This window comes from Galeopterus variegatus, unplaced genomic scaffold (assembly GCF_000696425.1).
Source record: "Galeopterus variegatus unplaced genomic scaffold, G_variegatus-3.0.2 Scaffold2182, whole genome shotgun sequence".
Lineage (NCBI taxonomy): Eukaryota > Metazoa > Chordata > Mammalia > Dermoptera > Cynocephalidae > Galeopterus > Galeopterus variegatus.
Window position 1 is genome coordinate 60,438 of NW_007728293.1, and position 13,481 is coordinate 73,918.

A 13,481-nucleotide genomic window follows, 5' to 3' on the forward strand; every position below is an offset into this window, starting at 1 on the left:
CCAGGCCGGCCATGGGGACTGGGATCTCTGGGATAATATGATCACACACCTACTTCATGGTGTCCAAAAGGCTACTAATTCCTAACCTGTCTCTCTGAGGCTTCACATAAGTACACATGTATAGATTCAAACTCCCCTGCAGGCATGGCCCTTTTACACTACCTCTTCAACACAGCTTTCAAGGTTTTTAAAAATAAAGAAAGAAAAAAAAAACGGATCATTTTAAAAGAGATCAGGCCAAATACCAGCTCCTGGCTAATGCCATCCATGGCTCACATACTCCAAAGCCAGCTGCCTCAAGAGGCAAGCCACCCAGGAAGCTCTTCAAATGTGGTCAACCAGGCTACTCAGCACAGCCCTCTACCAGGCCCTCTACCAGGCCCTGCCCTCACTGCAAACAGTCAAATCGCTGGGGGATTAACTGTTCCACTCACCAGAGAGGGAGTGGCCCAGTCCCCAACCTACAGCCTTTGGCTTCATGGCCATCCCTACCAGAGCTTATCAGCTTTGCCCAGGAAGAGAAATGATAATGCTCAGGGCCTGATGCCCCCATGGAGATCATCACACGTGAGCCCACGGTAACTCACCTCATAGCAGGTAAGCTGATCTCTTTTGTCATCGATACAGGGGCCATTTACTTTACCCTTCCTAAATATGCAGGACCAACAACCCCGTCCTCTATCACAAGAGTAGGGGTCACAGGATCAGAATATCACCCACGGATCACTCAACCCCTTCCCTGCATCCTACATCACACCCAATTCACACACAAATTCTTTAATAACGCCTCAATACCCAGCCTCCCCCTTACTGGGATGGGACATCCTTTTCCAATTCAAAGTTACTCTTACCCTAAACACTTTAACTCCAGCTACAATACTCCTGTTACAGGCTGCACCCAGACCTGGTCCCTGAGGCTTCCACCTTCCCCTCCCCCTCGGACAAGGTTAATCCCTAGTATGGGACGCTGCTTCTCCCTGCATTGCTGTGCACCATTCCCCTATCCTTGTTAAATTGCAGAACCCCTCTTTGTTCCCTAATGTCCCACAGTACCCCATCGCTAACAAACACCTAATAGGCTTAAAACCTGCTGTACACAAACTCCTTTCTTCTCATCTCTTATGGCCTACCCACTCGCCTTTTAATACACCCATCCTTCTGGTTATAAGGCCTCATGGCTCATACCATTTAGTACAGGACTAACCCTGACATGTGCCATTCATGCCATTTAATACAGGACTAATCCTGACATGCGACATTCCCAACAACTTACTTGGACAGCACTACCTCAGGGGTTTCGGTATAGCTTCCAATTTCCAGCCAGGCCTTAGCTCAAGACTTATCTGAACTTCCTCCAACCTCTAGTACTTTAATACAATATGTGGATGACCTCCTCCTTTGTAGCCCCTCCTATGAGGATTCACAGGCCCACACTGTTGCTCTCCTTAACTTGCTGGCGTCCAGGGGACATTGAGTGTCCCCAACAAGGCCAAAATTTCTTCTCCTTCAGTCACCTACTTGGGAGTCCACCTCACCCCCAACACCAGAGAAATAATGGTGGAACACAAGAGTCTAATTTCTGAACTCCCTACTCCTACCACAAAGGGTGAAATCCTTTCTTTCCTGGGGCTGGCAGGGTATCTTCGCCTATGGATCCCTAACTTTGGTGGGGCTGGCAGGGTATCTTCGCCTATGGATCCCTAACTTTGGTGTGCTAACAAAGCCACTTTATGGGGCAGCCAAAGGGGATCCTACCATTCCTTTAGATCCCACAAAGCCCATTCATTCTCCCTTCCAGTGATTAAAAGCCACTCTCCTCGCAGCACCAGCTCTATCCCTCCCAAACTTATCTCATCCTTTTATCCTATACATCACTGAAACACAAGGATTGGCGGTCAGGGTTTGGGGACAAGAGGCAGGAGATATTTTCTCCCCTGTTGCATAGCTCTCTAAACAACTAGACACCACAGCTCAAGGATGGGCCCCCTGTTTATGGGCCTTGGTGGCAGCTGCCCTTTTACACAAGGAAGCCTTAAAATAATTTTTGAACAACAAACAATCAAGGCCTTCTCAGCCATAAGGTCAAGTCAATTCTCTCCCCTTTCGGCCTACAACTTATTTAGCTTTCCTTCATTGAAAATTCCCAGTTCTCCTTTAAACCTTGCCCTCCCTTAAATCCAGCCACTCTCATCCCAAAACACTCACGACCCTTAGAACACAATTGCATGGAGGCTTTAGACCTCTTTCTCAATCCCTTTCCACACATCTCCCCACATCCCATTACACGGTTTATAGATGGAAGCGCCACCTCCATGCCCACCCCCTGTGTGGGTTATGCCATAGTAAATCTAACACAAGCTATTGAGGCTGCACAACTCCCAGAGGAGGTTGGGGTTATACACTGCAGAGGACACCAAACCTCCAATGACCCCATAGCCCAGGGAAACAAACTGGCAGATCTAACCACAAAACAGTCTCCTCAACCACCAGGCCCCACTTTTCCTCTCCTGCTCAGGTCCTTCTCATGGCCCCAACACCCTTGTCCCAATACACACTCCAAGAAATACAACACCTCCAACAGTTGGGGGCACAGAGGAAGGCCAACTGGCGTACTCTCTGTGGTCGTTGTGTCCTCCCTACTACACAAGCTGAGCAAGTCCTTTTAGATTTCCATAATTCAGCTCATACAGGCTATGAACTCCTACTACGCCTTCCTCAGCCCTTACATTACTCTCCCCACATGAGGACACGCTACCTTCTAACATTAGCAGACACCTTTTCAGGTTGGATTGGGGCTTTTCCCTGCACTTCAGAGGATGCTGCAGCAGTAACGCTTGCTCTCACCTCAGGAATCATCCCTCGTTTTGGCCTCCCCACCAGTCGCTCACCCACCTGCAGGCTGCCCCCGCAAGCCCACAGGCCTCAGCCCCCTCGAACTTATGTACAGCGGCCCTTCACTCTCACACCTCTCCCTTCCAGCTCATCGCCTTTAGGCCAGTATCTCCCTGCTCTTTCGCTCATTAGGGATCTTCTTTGGGAACAGGCCAACCTTCCATTACCTCATCCTTTCCCCACCACCCCCTCAGACTGTAAACTGAGCCCGGGACAGCAAGTGTATATTAAAACCTGAATCCCAAAGCCCCTCTCGCCATGCTGGGAAGGGCCTTATACAGAACTTCTCACCACCCCCACAGCAGTAAAGGTACTAGGAAAGGCCCCTTGGTATCACTTATCCTTGGTAAAACTAGCACCTGAGACTTTACCCAAAGAATCTGTTAACAACAAGCCAGAGGGGTCCCTCTACTCAACCCCCAACCCAACACCTCCTTACGCTTCATCCATTTTAGTACCCACAAAACTGAAAATCTCCAGGACCTCCACTATTTCCCCAATCCCAAAAGAAGGATGATCTTTCCCCTGTTGATTATCCTCTCACTGTTGCAGGCCCGCTTCACGTCCTTTGCACAAGAGCTACTCTAAGACTGGTCCCGACCTGCTATCATGGGTTTGCCATCATGGAACATGATAAGTATATGCCACCCCATGTCCCTAACCACTTGCAGGCACACTTCCCTTCGCATCCTTCCCATGTTTTTCCTCCTATCTCAAGCTCCCCCTTACCTGGAACATGGAGGTTCCAATTCTGCAGGGACGATGCAGTCCTCAGCGAATCAGACTGGTCCCCGAGTGACTCATCTGTCTCCCACTTTGCGAGAAACTTTTTGTGGTCTCTCCCCTCCCTGTCGATGAAGCCCACAACGTTTCCACAAACATCTCTTCACTTTCCTGTAATGTCACCTCAGCGGGGACTGTCAGCGTTGTGCGGTGTCTGCGCACACTCTGCCTCACTAACTCCAAATGCTACCACTCACTTACCCCCTCCTTATCCATGCCCTAAAGCCAGAATAGATTTCCTTTGTAAAACTACGTTATCCTGTTGCCTGTCCCCCTAACGCGATTTATTCCATATTCATTTGGCTTGTCCCTGACATCACCGTCCAGATGGACGGGACTGGGACTAACTTCGGCCCCTCCCCCTCAGGAAGTGACCCCTGCTCCCGTAGGGCACTAATTGTACCTTTTAATTGGGGCAGGGATCCTTCCTGCAACTGGGACTGGCATAGCGGGCCCTGCTACTGCCTCTCAGTTCTATCATAAACTCTCAGAAGAACTAAGTATGGACAGCATCTCCTCCCTCCAGTGACAGGTCACCTCACTCACGACAGTTGCCTTACAGAACTGTCAGGCCCTTTACTTCCTTACAGCTGACAAGGAAGGCCCCTGCCTCTTCTTGGGGGAGGAACGCTGTTATTATGTAAATGAGGCTGGGGTGATCCAAAACAACTTAAATCATTAAAAAGCAAGCATTGATCACTGATGCAAAGGGTTACAAAACACAAACATACCTGTGGGGTGGCTCCAGTCACTGAACCCTTGGATACCCTGGCTTATGCCCTTACTAGGGCCCCTAACTGTGCCTCAGCCTACTTTTTGGTCCGTCTCTTTTGGTGTTTCTCTAATTTCTTGCAGGAATGTATACAAGCTTTCACCAACCAAAAGGTCGCTGAATTGTTCCTGCGAGGAGGATATCAGCCCCTCAGAGTCAGCGACCCTTCCCTGGAAGAATACAGCCTCCCCACACGAAACCAATACCCCGCCACCTAATTGTTTTGCGCAGCAATATAAATCTTTTACTTTTTCCATATCTTCACCCATCTCCAGCAGGAAGTAGCTTCAGAAGAATGAGACCTTCGCCCCGTTTCCCTTCTTCTTGTACTTGGGAGGTGGGAATGATGGATCTTGGAGGTGACCAGTGCCATTGTGCACACAATAAGCACAAAATAGCTGCCAGCCTTGTCTTCCACTCCAGCACCAAACCCCTCCCCCCTTCCCTTTACAAGAAAACTCGTGACTTAAATGGAAACACTTTTACTTCTGCAAGCATGAAGTTCTCCACCCTGGTCGCACAGCTTCCACATTAGCATAATGCCCCTCCTTGATGGTATCAGCCAGCCCTTGGCACCCTATATAAGCTCTACACCCCCACACCTGGTGCTGTCCTCCATTTTGAGGGCAGCCATGGGCTGCCATCCACTTTGGGCTCAGCCTGGCAGATTCTTTTCCTTTAATAAAGCTTGATCAGTACTTGTTGTCTCAGCTCACTTTCTTTTACTCCCAAAGTCTTCATCTCTCAATTCTATACATGATAGTGGTTAGGATTTCAACATATGAATTGGGGGTGGGGGAGATAAACATTCAGTCCACAGCAGGGGGCAACGGTGGTTTGAAGAGAGGAAAACAACAAATTCCACTTTGGGCCTGTTGGGGAAGTCAATGGGATAACTCTAAATTATGATGAAACGGCAACTGTCCCTGACATGATTTGCCAGAGGACACCAGCCAGTTCTTCTGAGACAGGCACGGACAGACCGATGCCTCTCACACCAGCCGAGACCTAAGCTTACCAAGGGTCAGTTGTTGTCCCAAACCTGTCTATGCCAGGAGTGTTTGTTACTGGAATTATGTTATTCAGGTAACTATTGCAAAATGTGTTGTCATGTGAAAAACGTTATCTCTACTAAAGAAGAAAGTTATTTCTACTAAACAAGAAGAAAGTTATTTCTGCTAAATCTAAGCTAAAAGCTTTAGGAAGAAAAATAAAAGTAGGTCACTTTAAAAATAGCTGGCTACTTGTGCACAAGACAGCTGTAAAACATCGAGGAGGGAGTAAAAATCTGTTAGGCTCCTGAATTTTGCAAGTGTCTAGGAGTTTTTTGCTCCATTTCAAAGTAAAGAAAATAAATCGAAACCCTGAAATCATTGAACGTGTGTTTTGGGTGTGGCTGATGTGGAAAAGATGATGTGGTGCTCCAGTCAGTAACCCTCTTGATTAAAATATTCATAGATCAATGCACATTGTAAGTTAAAACAAGCTGCGTAAAGTACTGACCTTGGTAATGATTTCCCAGCGTAACCTACTCTTTCAACCAACCGCTCTCACCACCTCACGTGCAAAGTGAGGTTCAGCTCCGTCTGCAACCACCAAGGCTCGGGTCAGTGGAAGATTTACCACGAGCCAGGGAACATGCTAAGAATCTTACCCTACTGTCTTCTTTATTTCCTCCGATGATCCTATGAAGTCCTCATTATCATACTCAACATTCAGATGCGTAAACTGAGGCTTACGTAAGTTAGCAATTTAATCAAATCCACACAACCTCCTTGGTCACACAGAGGTGTCACCAGGTCTTCCTGATTGACAGCTGGTGCCGAAACTACTACACTGAGAGGTCAGGTCTTGGACCCTCAGAGCTGGATCTATCTGTACAGGAGACTCCCCTGATTTCTGGCTGAAATTGTCCAGATGGTATGAAACCTCCAACAGAGAAAGTGTGAAGGGAAAGACACATTAAGCCACAGTACTATTTTAAAAGTAGTTCTTTGTAGAAAATCTTGAAATCTCTGATCCTTCTGGATGGATCATTGAGTCCTTTATAACCTGCATGTAGCTGATGACCTGGCGCAGGAGCAGCTGTATAACAAATCAAAAAGCAGAGACCCCCTGCGGCACTAAGGCTCTTTTAATCCTGTTTGTGATGCCAATTGTAAAGCTTCTCAACTATGCCAGTTGTCGGGCTCTTTTACCTGCCAGTAATCCTGCACTGACTGGGCCGATTGTCGAGCTAAGGCTGGGTCTGGAGCCCACAGACCCCTCAAGCCCATTCACAGACTGGGTCACAAACCCTTCATACACCAGGCTGGGTCCCCAGACCCTTCACACTCCAGGCTGGGTCACCAGACCCCTTACACTCAGGTCTATGAGCTAGGTAACTGGCCAAAAGGTCCTTGGAAGCCGCAGGTTGGAAAGCATGGTTGTGCTGACAGTGGCCACCCCAGGCAGTAAATGCCAGCCAAGGTGGCGGCAGGCAGGCACACTAACTCCACCCCCTGACACATACAATGTTTACTGAACCACCCCCAACCATCCCTGAGGCAAGGGGAGCCTGATTAAATTATTCCATTTTTCCAACACCCCTGTTAACTAGTGAGAGGGAAAATACGAGGACAGAACTTGAGGTAAAAATTGTGCAATCACATATCCAAAATATGCAGGGGCAGTGTCAAAGAGATTAAACCAACACCTGCTCTATAAACGAGGAGATGGCCCTTACCCAGAGTGGCCATGCCACGCTGCTGGACTGTGTGGGGAGGTAGAAGCAGGATTCGGTGAAAGTGCTCCCCAACACAGAGTCGCACACAGACAGAGCTCCTCCAGCCACTGTGCAGCAAGACCGCCTGAAGGGGCTGGAGAACGGCCAGTCCTCCTCACACAAACCCAAGCAGCACCTTACCTGTCCTGTGAGCCAGAAATACACAGCATCGCAGGCTGCTGCGCCGATGTGGATTGGGAAGGACATGTTCCATAGTTACAGAAAATTTACTAACAAATGAAACAGCTGATGTTTTCTTCCCTGAGAAAAAGAAAAGTAGCTTTGTCTGTGGTACAGTTTTTCAGGACATCTAAATGCCCAACTGGTGGGTCAGTCATTTAAATGTGCCTCACATCCCCCTTCCCTGTCTCACAAGGAGAAAGGGGAGCTCAAGAAACAGCCAGAAGACCACCTGCCCAGGGCATGGAGCCGACAGTCCCAGTGTCATCCATCTTGCACACAGAGACATCCCCTGGCCACGGCCAATGGGTGGCCACTGACTGAGGAAGATGCTTCCCCGCCGAGCTGCACATCAGGGTCACAGGAGTTCTCTACGTCCCGTGCTCAGGCTGCACCCAGACCTGTTAAGTCAGGTTTTCCCCGAGGCGCCGGTATCAACACCTGCCAAGTTCCCAGTGATCCAACCGGCAGCCAGGGCAGAACCCCTGTGGCAGGTCTCCAGACCTTTCAGGGGCCACACGGTCCTGTAGGAGCTGTTGCACAGAGGGGGAAAACCCCCTACCTTTTTCCCACCTTAAACCTGGATGGGCACAGGAAGCGCCTGGGGCCTATTGGAGCAGAGCATCTCCTGTCCAGGGGGTGTGGGGTGGAGGCCGGAAGATGCCGCGGCTGCTGGCCCAGGGGCCACACCCCAAAACAGCCACTCTAGGACATTCTGCCCACAATCACACAATCACGCAGGACCTGCGACTCAGTACAAATCACAACTACTTTAAAAGAATTCACAGGCATAACGTGAATCATTTCTCCCACTAGACTTCCAGGCTCTCTCTTTATGTAGAAAATGCACATGCCCTGAAAGGAAGACAGGTCCCCTCCCTCCTAAGAACCTCACGTCCTTCCTGCCTCTGTGATAGGGCCACTAAAGTCTGCTTCCTTCAGGGGTCCCCAAACTGCCCACAGCATCCTCCCTGTCTTCCTCCTGTCCCCACCAAGCGTTCTTTTATGCCAATATTCCCTGAAGGGAAAAAACACGGACAACTTTGCTCAATGGGATGTCAGCATGAAGTCTATCATTGTGCTCACGAGTCAGTCATAGCTGCTCATCAGTCCTCTTGGCTGTCCCCACCCCTCTGTCATCGGGACCACAGTGCAGGGCACAGCAGGAATAACAGAACCAGCATACAAAGCTTTTCCCAGCTTTCTGTGATTTCTGCTTTTTTGCAAGTATGGGTGAAGGAAGTCTCAGAAGACAGAGAAAAGCTTTTATTTTTCTCATTTCCACGGTCACTCTTCTGGCAAAAGCAACAATTTTGCTTCACGGTTCCCTGCACACCCCTCTGATAAGCCAGTGGCACCCTCCCTCCCCCACTTCACAAGGAACAGCCAGCCTGCCTCGTGGCCGAGTGCAGCTGGCACTAAGCCGGTAGGTCCTGGCCAAAACCACGTCTGGCCAGTGGCCGGCAGCGCTCACCAGCATGACACTTTAGCAATCCGCTGACAGGCAGCAACATCTCGTGGCTCCGCGGACTGGTGGGTGGCAGGAGCGGGCACCAGGTTGTGGGCATCCTTGCTGCCGTGCATCTGAGGTACACATGGCCACAGACCCTGGCCCAGCAGGAGATTTCTACCCCACCATGGGGCGTTTAAGGACTACTGGATCCTTTACCAGAATGGGGACAGCATCACTGAGCTGTTTTCAACACACTCCTGGCCCAGCAGCAGTGTCCAAGGAAGTGGTAAGGACAGCTGTGACTGAAGATCAGGGCCTCTCTTTGACATGTAACTGGTGGCAATTTAGTAAAACAGATTTTGTGATATGCCCCAAGCAGAACAAAGCTGGTCTTGGGACATGCTGCTTGTTCCAGAGGCTAAACAAGCTGTGCTGTTAGTCCCCAGCAACAGTCCACCACAAACACAAAACTTCAGAATGACACAGGGCCAGAGTGCGGGCCTGGGGACCTCCTGCCCCCGATGCCAGGCGAGCAGTGCCCTCAACTCCAGGCTGAGCATTCGCCACTGGCCCGCGGCCACAGTTGTGACAGGACTGGGAACAAGGTTCAGCTGCTTCCTGAAGTTTATGAGGCGCTGTCACCAGCTCCAGCCTTGGTGGGGAAGGTTCCACAGCTCCCTGTGTGTTTCACAGTGAAAACCAGGCACGTCCCCTGCACTCGAGTGAGAGGATCACGTCACCATTGTGGGAAGCCATCAGCAGACGCCTTCTCAGAAACGAGTTCAGGCCGGGAGCCCCTGGGCTCTGACGGGCGCGGTTCCGCCCCTGCTCGGGCTGCGGCCCCACAGGCCCTACCTCCGCAACACACGCCCGCCCGCCGGGGCCATCCCGCCCTGCACTTGCGACGGGCTGCAAGCAGCATGTGACGGGGTCCCAGCCTGCATGTTCCTTACTGTTAGCCACGGTCAGCTGGGCCCAGAGCTGGGGGTGCAACCACAGCAAGACGACACCCACAGTCTGTCCACACCTGTCCAGTCAATCCCAACAGCAATGGAGAATTTAAGAATGACAGCTGCCACGTGGATCACTGGACACAGCGCCAGGTGCCCTGTGGTCCATCACCAGGTGTGGCCTTCACAGAAGGGACCACACTGGCCTCTGCTTCCAGCTCTAGGAATTCCAGAAGCCCACGTCTCCTGGGGAGTCCCCTGACCCGCCCTATCAGCCGTGCGGGTCACACTCAGAATGCGGCCCTCAAGAGGACAGACCTCCGTAATGACCTCACTTCACTGTAAGGGGCAGGGACCTAGAGGGGACGTGATGGCATGTTCAAGTTGCACAGAGGCTGGCAGCAGATCAAGACCTAAGCCCTGCCAGCACAGGAAGGAGGGCAGCTGTCCCCTTGTCCAGAGCCCTCTCAGAAGTGCTATTGATGGAGGACAGCGGGAGAGGAAGGCAGGGGCCCACCACGATGCCCACCGTTGACCAGGGTGGTTTTCCAGGTGGAGAGCACAGGCTTCTCTTTCCTGCTTTCTGAGGCTGGCATCTGTGACAAGCTGAATTGTGTCCCCCCAATTCGTACATTGAAGTCCCAACCCCAGGACCTCAGAATGTTGCTGTGTTTAGAGATGGGCCCTTTATGGAGGTGAGTAGAGTAAAATGAGGTCATTCAGGTGGCCCCAATCCAATGTGACTGGTGTCTAGTAGGGAGAGAGGAGGGCACAGACATGCAGAGGGACGACCACGTGAGGACACAGGGAGAAGACGCCGTTTACAAACCAGGGAGAGGCCTCAGAGGAGCCAACCACGTCGATGGGTTGATCTGGGACTTCCACATTTCTGCTCTTGAAGCCACCAGCCTGTGGTGCTCTGTTACGGCAGCCTGAGCAGACTGATGTACCATGTTTTTAAAAGGCAGAGATGGGGGTGGTACAGACAGAGGGTCACCACAGCTGTCCCGAGGTAGCATTGTCCACATGAGAGAAAAGACAGAGCTGGCGGGAGGCCCGCACCAGCCACAGTCCCCAGAAGTCTGCAAAGGGCCCTCCCAGCCTCACAGCTCTGCTCACTGCTGTCACTGTGGCGTCACTGTCACACAACTGTTATCCCTGTAATGATCTGTAAAGTGGAGTTATTAAAGCAGAGGAAGATTGGCCACCTGGGGAGCCTACCTCCAACTTCCCCAAGGCCAGCTGGACCACATGACATCAGACTCAGCCCATGCACTCCTGCCTGCACCAGGCAGGGCACCGACAGACATACGTGTGTGAAAAACTGGCTGGCATTTTCCAAGAACAGGTCCAACCATAACGAGATCCCATCTTCCATGGCAGGAAGTTGTTCCTTCCTTCACTCAGCAACTCTAAGAGCTGACGGTGCCCTGGGCCCAGTCCACAGACAGACACCCAGTCAGGTGTCCCTACCCACCTGAAGCCGAGAAGTCACAGAGCTATGCCCATGAAGGTTAGCATACATACAGAGACAGCTGACACGTGCTCTGCAAAAGGGAGGGCTGAGGGTGGACGGGCTGGGGGTGGGCATGAGAAGCTGCAGGGCGTGCAGGGGGCCTGGGGAAAGGAAGGGTGAGGATACTGGAGAGGGAAGAGGCCGGGCTGGGAGGGTGAGGGGCTCAGCATGCAGGTGGAAAAGGTCATGTGGATGCGGAGGGAGGCGTGGATTAGACGGGGAGGACTGAAGAGGGGGCAGTCAGAAGTCCACAACAAAGACGGCAGCCAGGCAGGCAGGGTGCTGGAGCTGAGCCCTGAGCTCCACGGCAGCCCTGCCCTGCAGGTGCAGGCCACTCACCCGTGACCACTTTTTAGAAAGCCAAGGAGGAGCAGCCTCAGCGAAAGCCCAGCGTCTTGCTGGAAGCAGAACCAAGATCCCAACCTTCTTCTCCATGCTCAGCAGCACATCTGCTCCTTGGGTAGGAGGAAGAGGAGAGAGTAAAGGAACTCTGACCCCCATAGGGTGGTAAACTTCCGTGGTGCAAGGAGAATTACCAAGAACCCTCCCGGGGCACGTGATTAACACTGAGAGGAGTCGGAGGTCATAATAGCAATGGCCTGGGATCCATAGGGTGGTAAACTTCTGTGGTGCAAGGAAAATTACCAAGAATCCTCCCGGGGCACGTGATTAACACTGAGAGGAGTCGGAGGTCATAATAGCAATGGCCTGGGAACTACGTGCACAGTGGGAGTTACCAAGCACCTTTCCAAACAGGCCTTGTGTGCAGTTCTCAGCAGCCCGTGAGAGCTTGAGAGCAGGAAGCCACCGTGCCAGGCACTCGGCAGCAGAGGGCCACGGAGGAGCAGGTCCTCCCAAGATGGTGCCAATTCCAGCACATGCAAATGCGAGATGATGACACTGAATGTTTAAGAAGAAAAACAAAGTACGACGTGCTCAGATGACTTATTTTCCAGAACCATGTTAGTGTGAGAGATGCGTGCTACACAAATACCCACAGATGAGCCAGAGCCCCTATAACTTCACCTTAGATGCTGCTCCCTGCCCTGTCTAAGTTGTGAGGGGCACATGTGATAAAGTGTACTGAAAATCTGTGAAAGGTAAAATCTCCTGAAATAGCCTCAAGGTACCAAACATGAACATTTTTTAAACTGTCTGTCCATCCTTTTGTACAATGAAAGGGAAATGGACTCTGCTGCCCACTATCGTGATATGTTTCTCTGATCTAACTAAAATAACCAAATAAATCCAATAAATAAATAAATCTGCACCACACTCTCCCATGCAGATTTAATTATTTATTGGATTTATTTGGTTATTTTAGTTAGATCAGAGAAAGATATCACCATAGTGGGCATCAGAGTTCATTTACCCTTTCACTGTACAAAAGGATATTACCCAAAGTGATCTACAGATTCAATGCAATCCCCATCAAAATTCCAATGACATTTTTCTCTGAGATGGAAAAAGCTATCCAGCCATTTATATGAAACAACAAAAGACCATGTATAGCCAAAGCAATCCTGAGCAAAAAAAATAAATAAATAAAGCTGGAGGCATAACACTACCTGACATTAAACTATATTATGAAGCTGTAATAATTAAAACAGCATGGTACTCGCATAAAAATAGACATATCAATCAATGGAATAGACTAGAGAACCCAGAAATCAGTCCATACACCTACAGCCATCTGATCTATGACAAAGACAGCAAATCCACATACTGGGGAAGAGACTGCCTCTTCAACAAGTGATGCTGGGAAAACTGGATACTCGTATGTAGGAGAATGAAACTGGACCCGTACCTTTCACCATATACCAAAATCAACTCAAAATGGATTAAAGAATTAAATATACATCCTGAAACAAAACTCCTTAAAGAAAACATAGGGGAAACACTCCAGGAAGTAGGAGTGGGTACAGACTTCATGAATAGGACCCCAAAAACCACAGGCAACTAAAGGAAAAATAAACAAATGGGATTATATCAAACTAAGAAACAATCAACAGAGTAAAAAGACAACCAACAGAGTGGGAGAAAATATTTGCAAAATATACAACTGACAAAGGATTAATATCCAGAATATACAAGGAACTCAAACAACTTTACAGCAAAAAAAACAAGTAACCCAACCAAAAATTGGGCAAAGGAGCCGAATAGGCATTTCT

General features: G+C 50.1%; 1 protein-coding gene across 1 annotated transcript in view; it reads right to left on the reverse strand.

The window, feature by feature from the left end:
• Positions 1-13,481, reverse strand: part of LOC103597070 (tyrosine-protein kinase transmembrane receptor ROR2-like) — an 89,017-nt gene that overhangs the window by 43,594 nt on the left and 31,942 nt on the right. Inside the window, exons 2-3 of the mRNA XM_008580870.1 lie at positions 8,866-8,975; positions 7,857-7,924 (exon numbers count right to left, since the gene is read on the reverse strand). Coding sequence (XP_008579092.1) covers positions 7,857-7,924; positions 8,866-8,975 — 178 coding nt within the window. The remainder of the gene's footprint in view (positions 1-7,856; positions 7,925-8,865; positions 8,976-13,481) is intronic.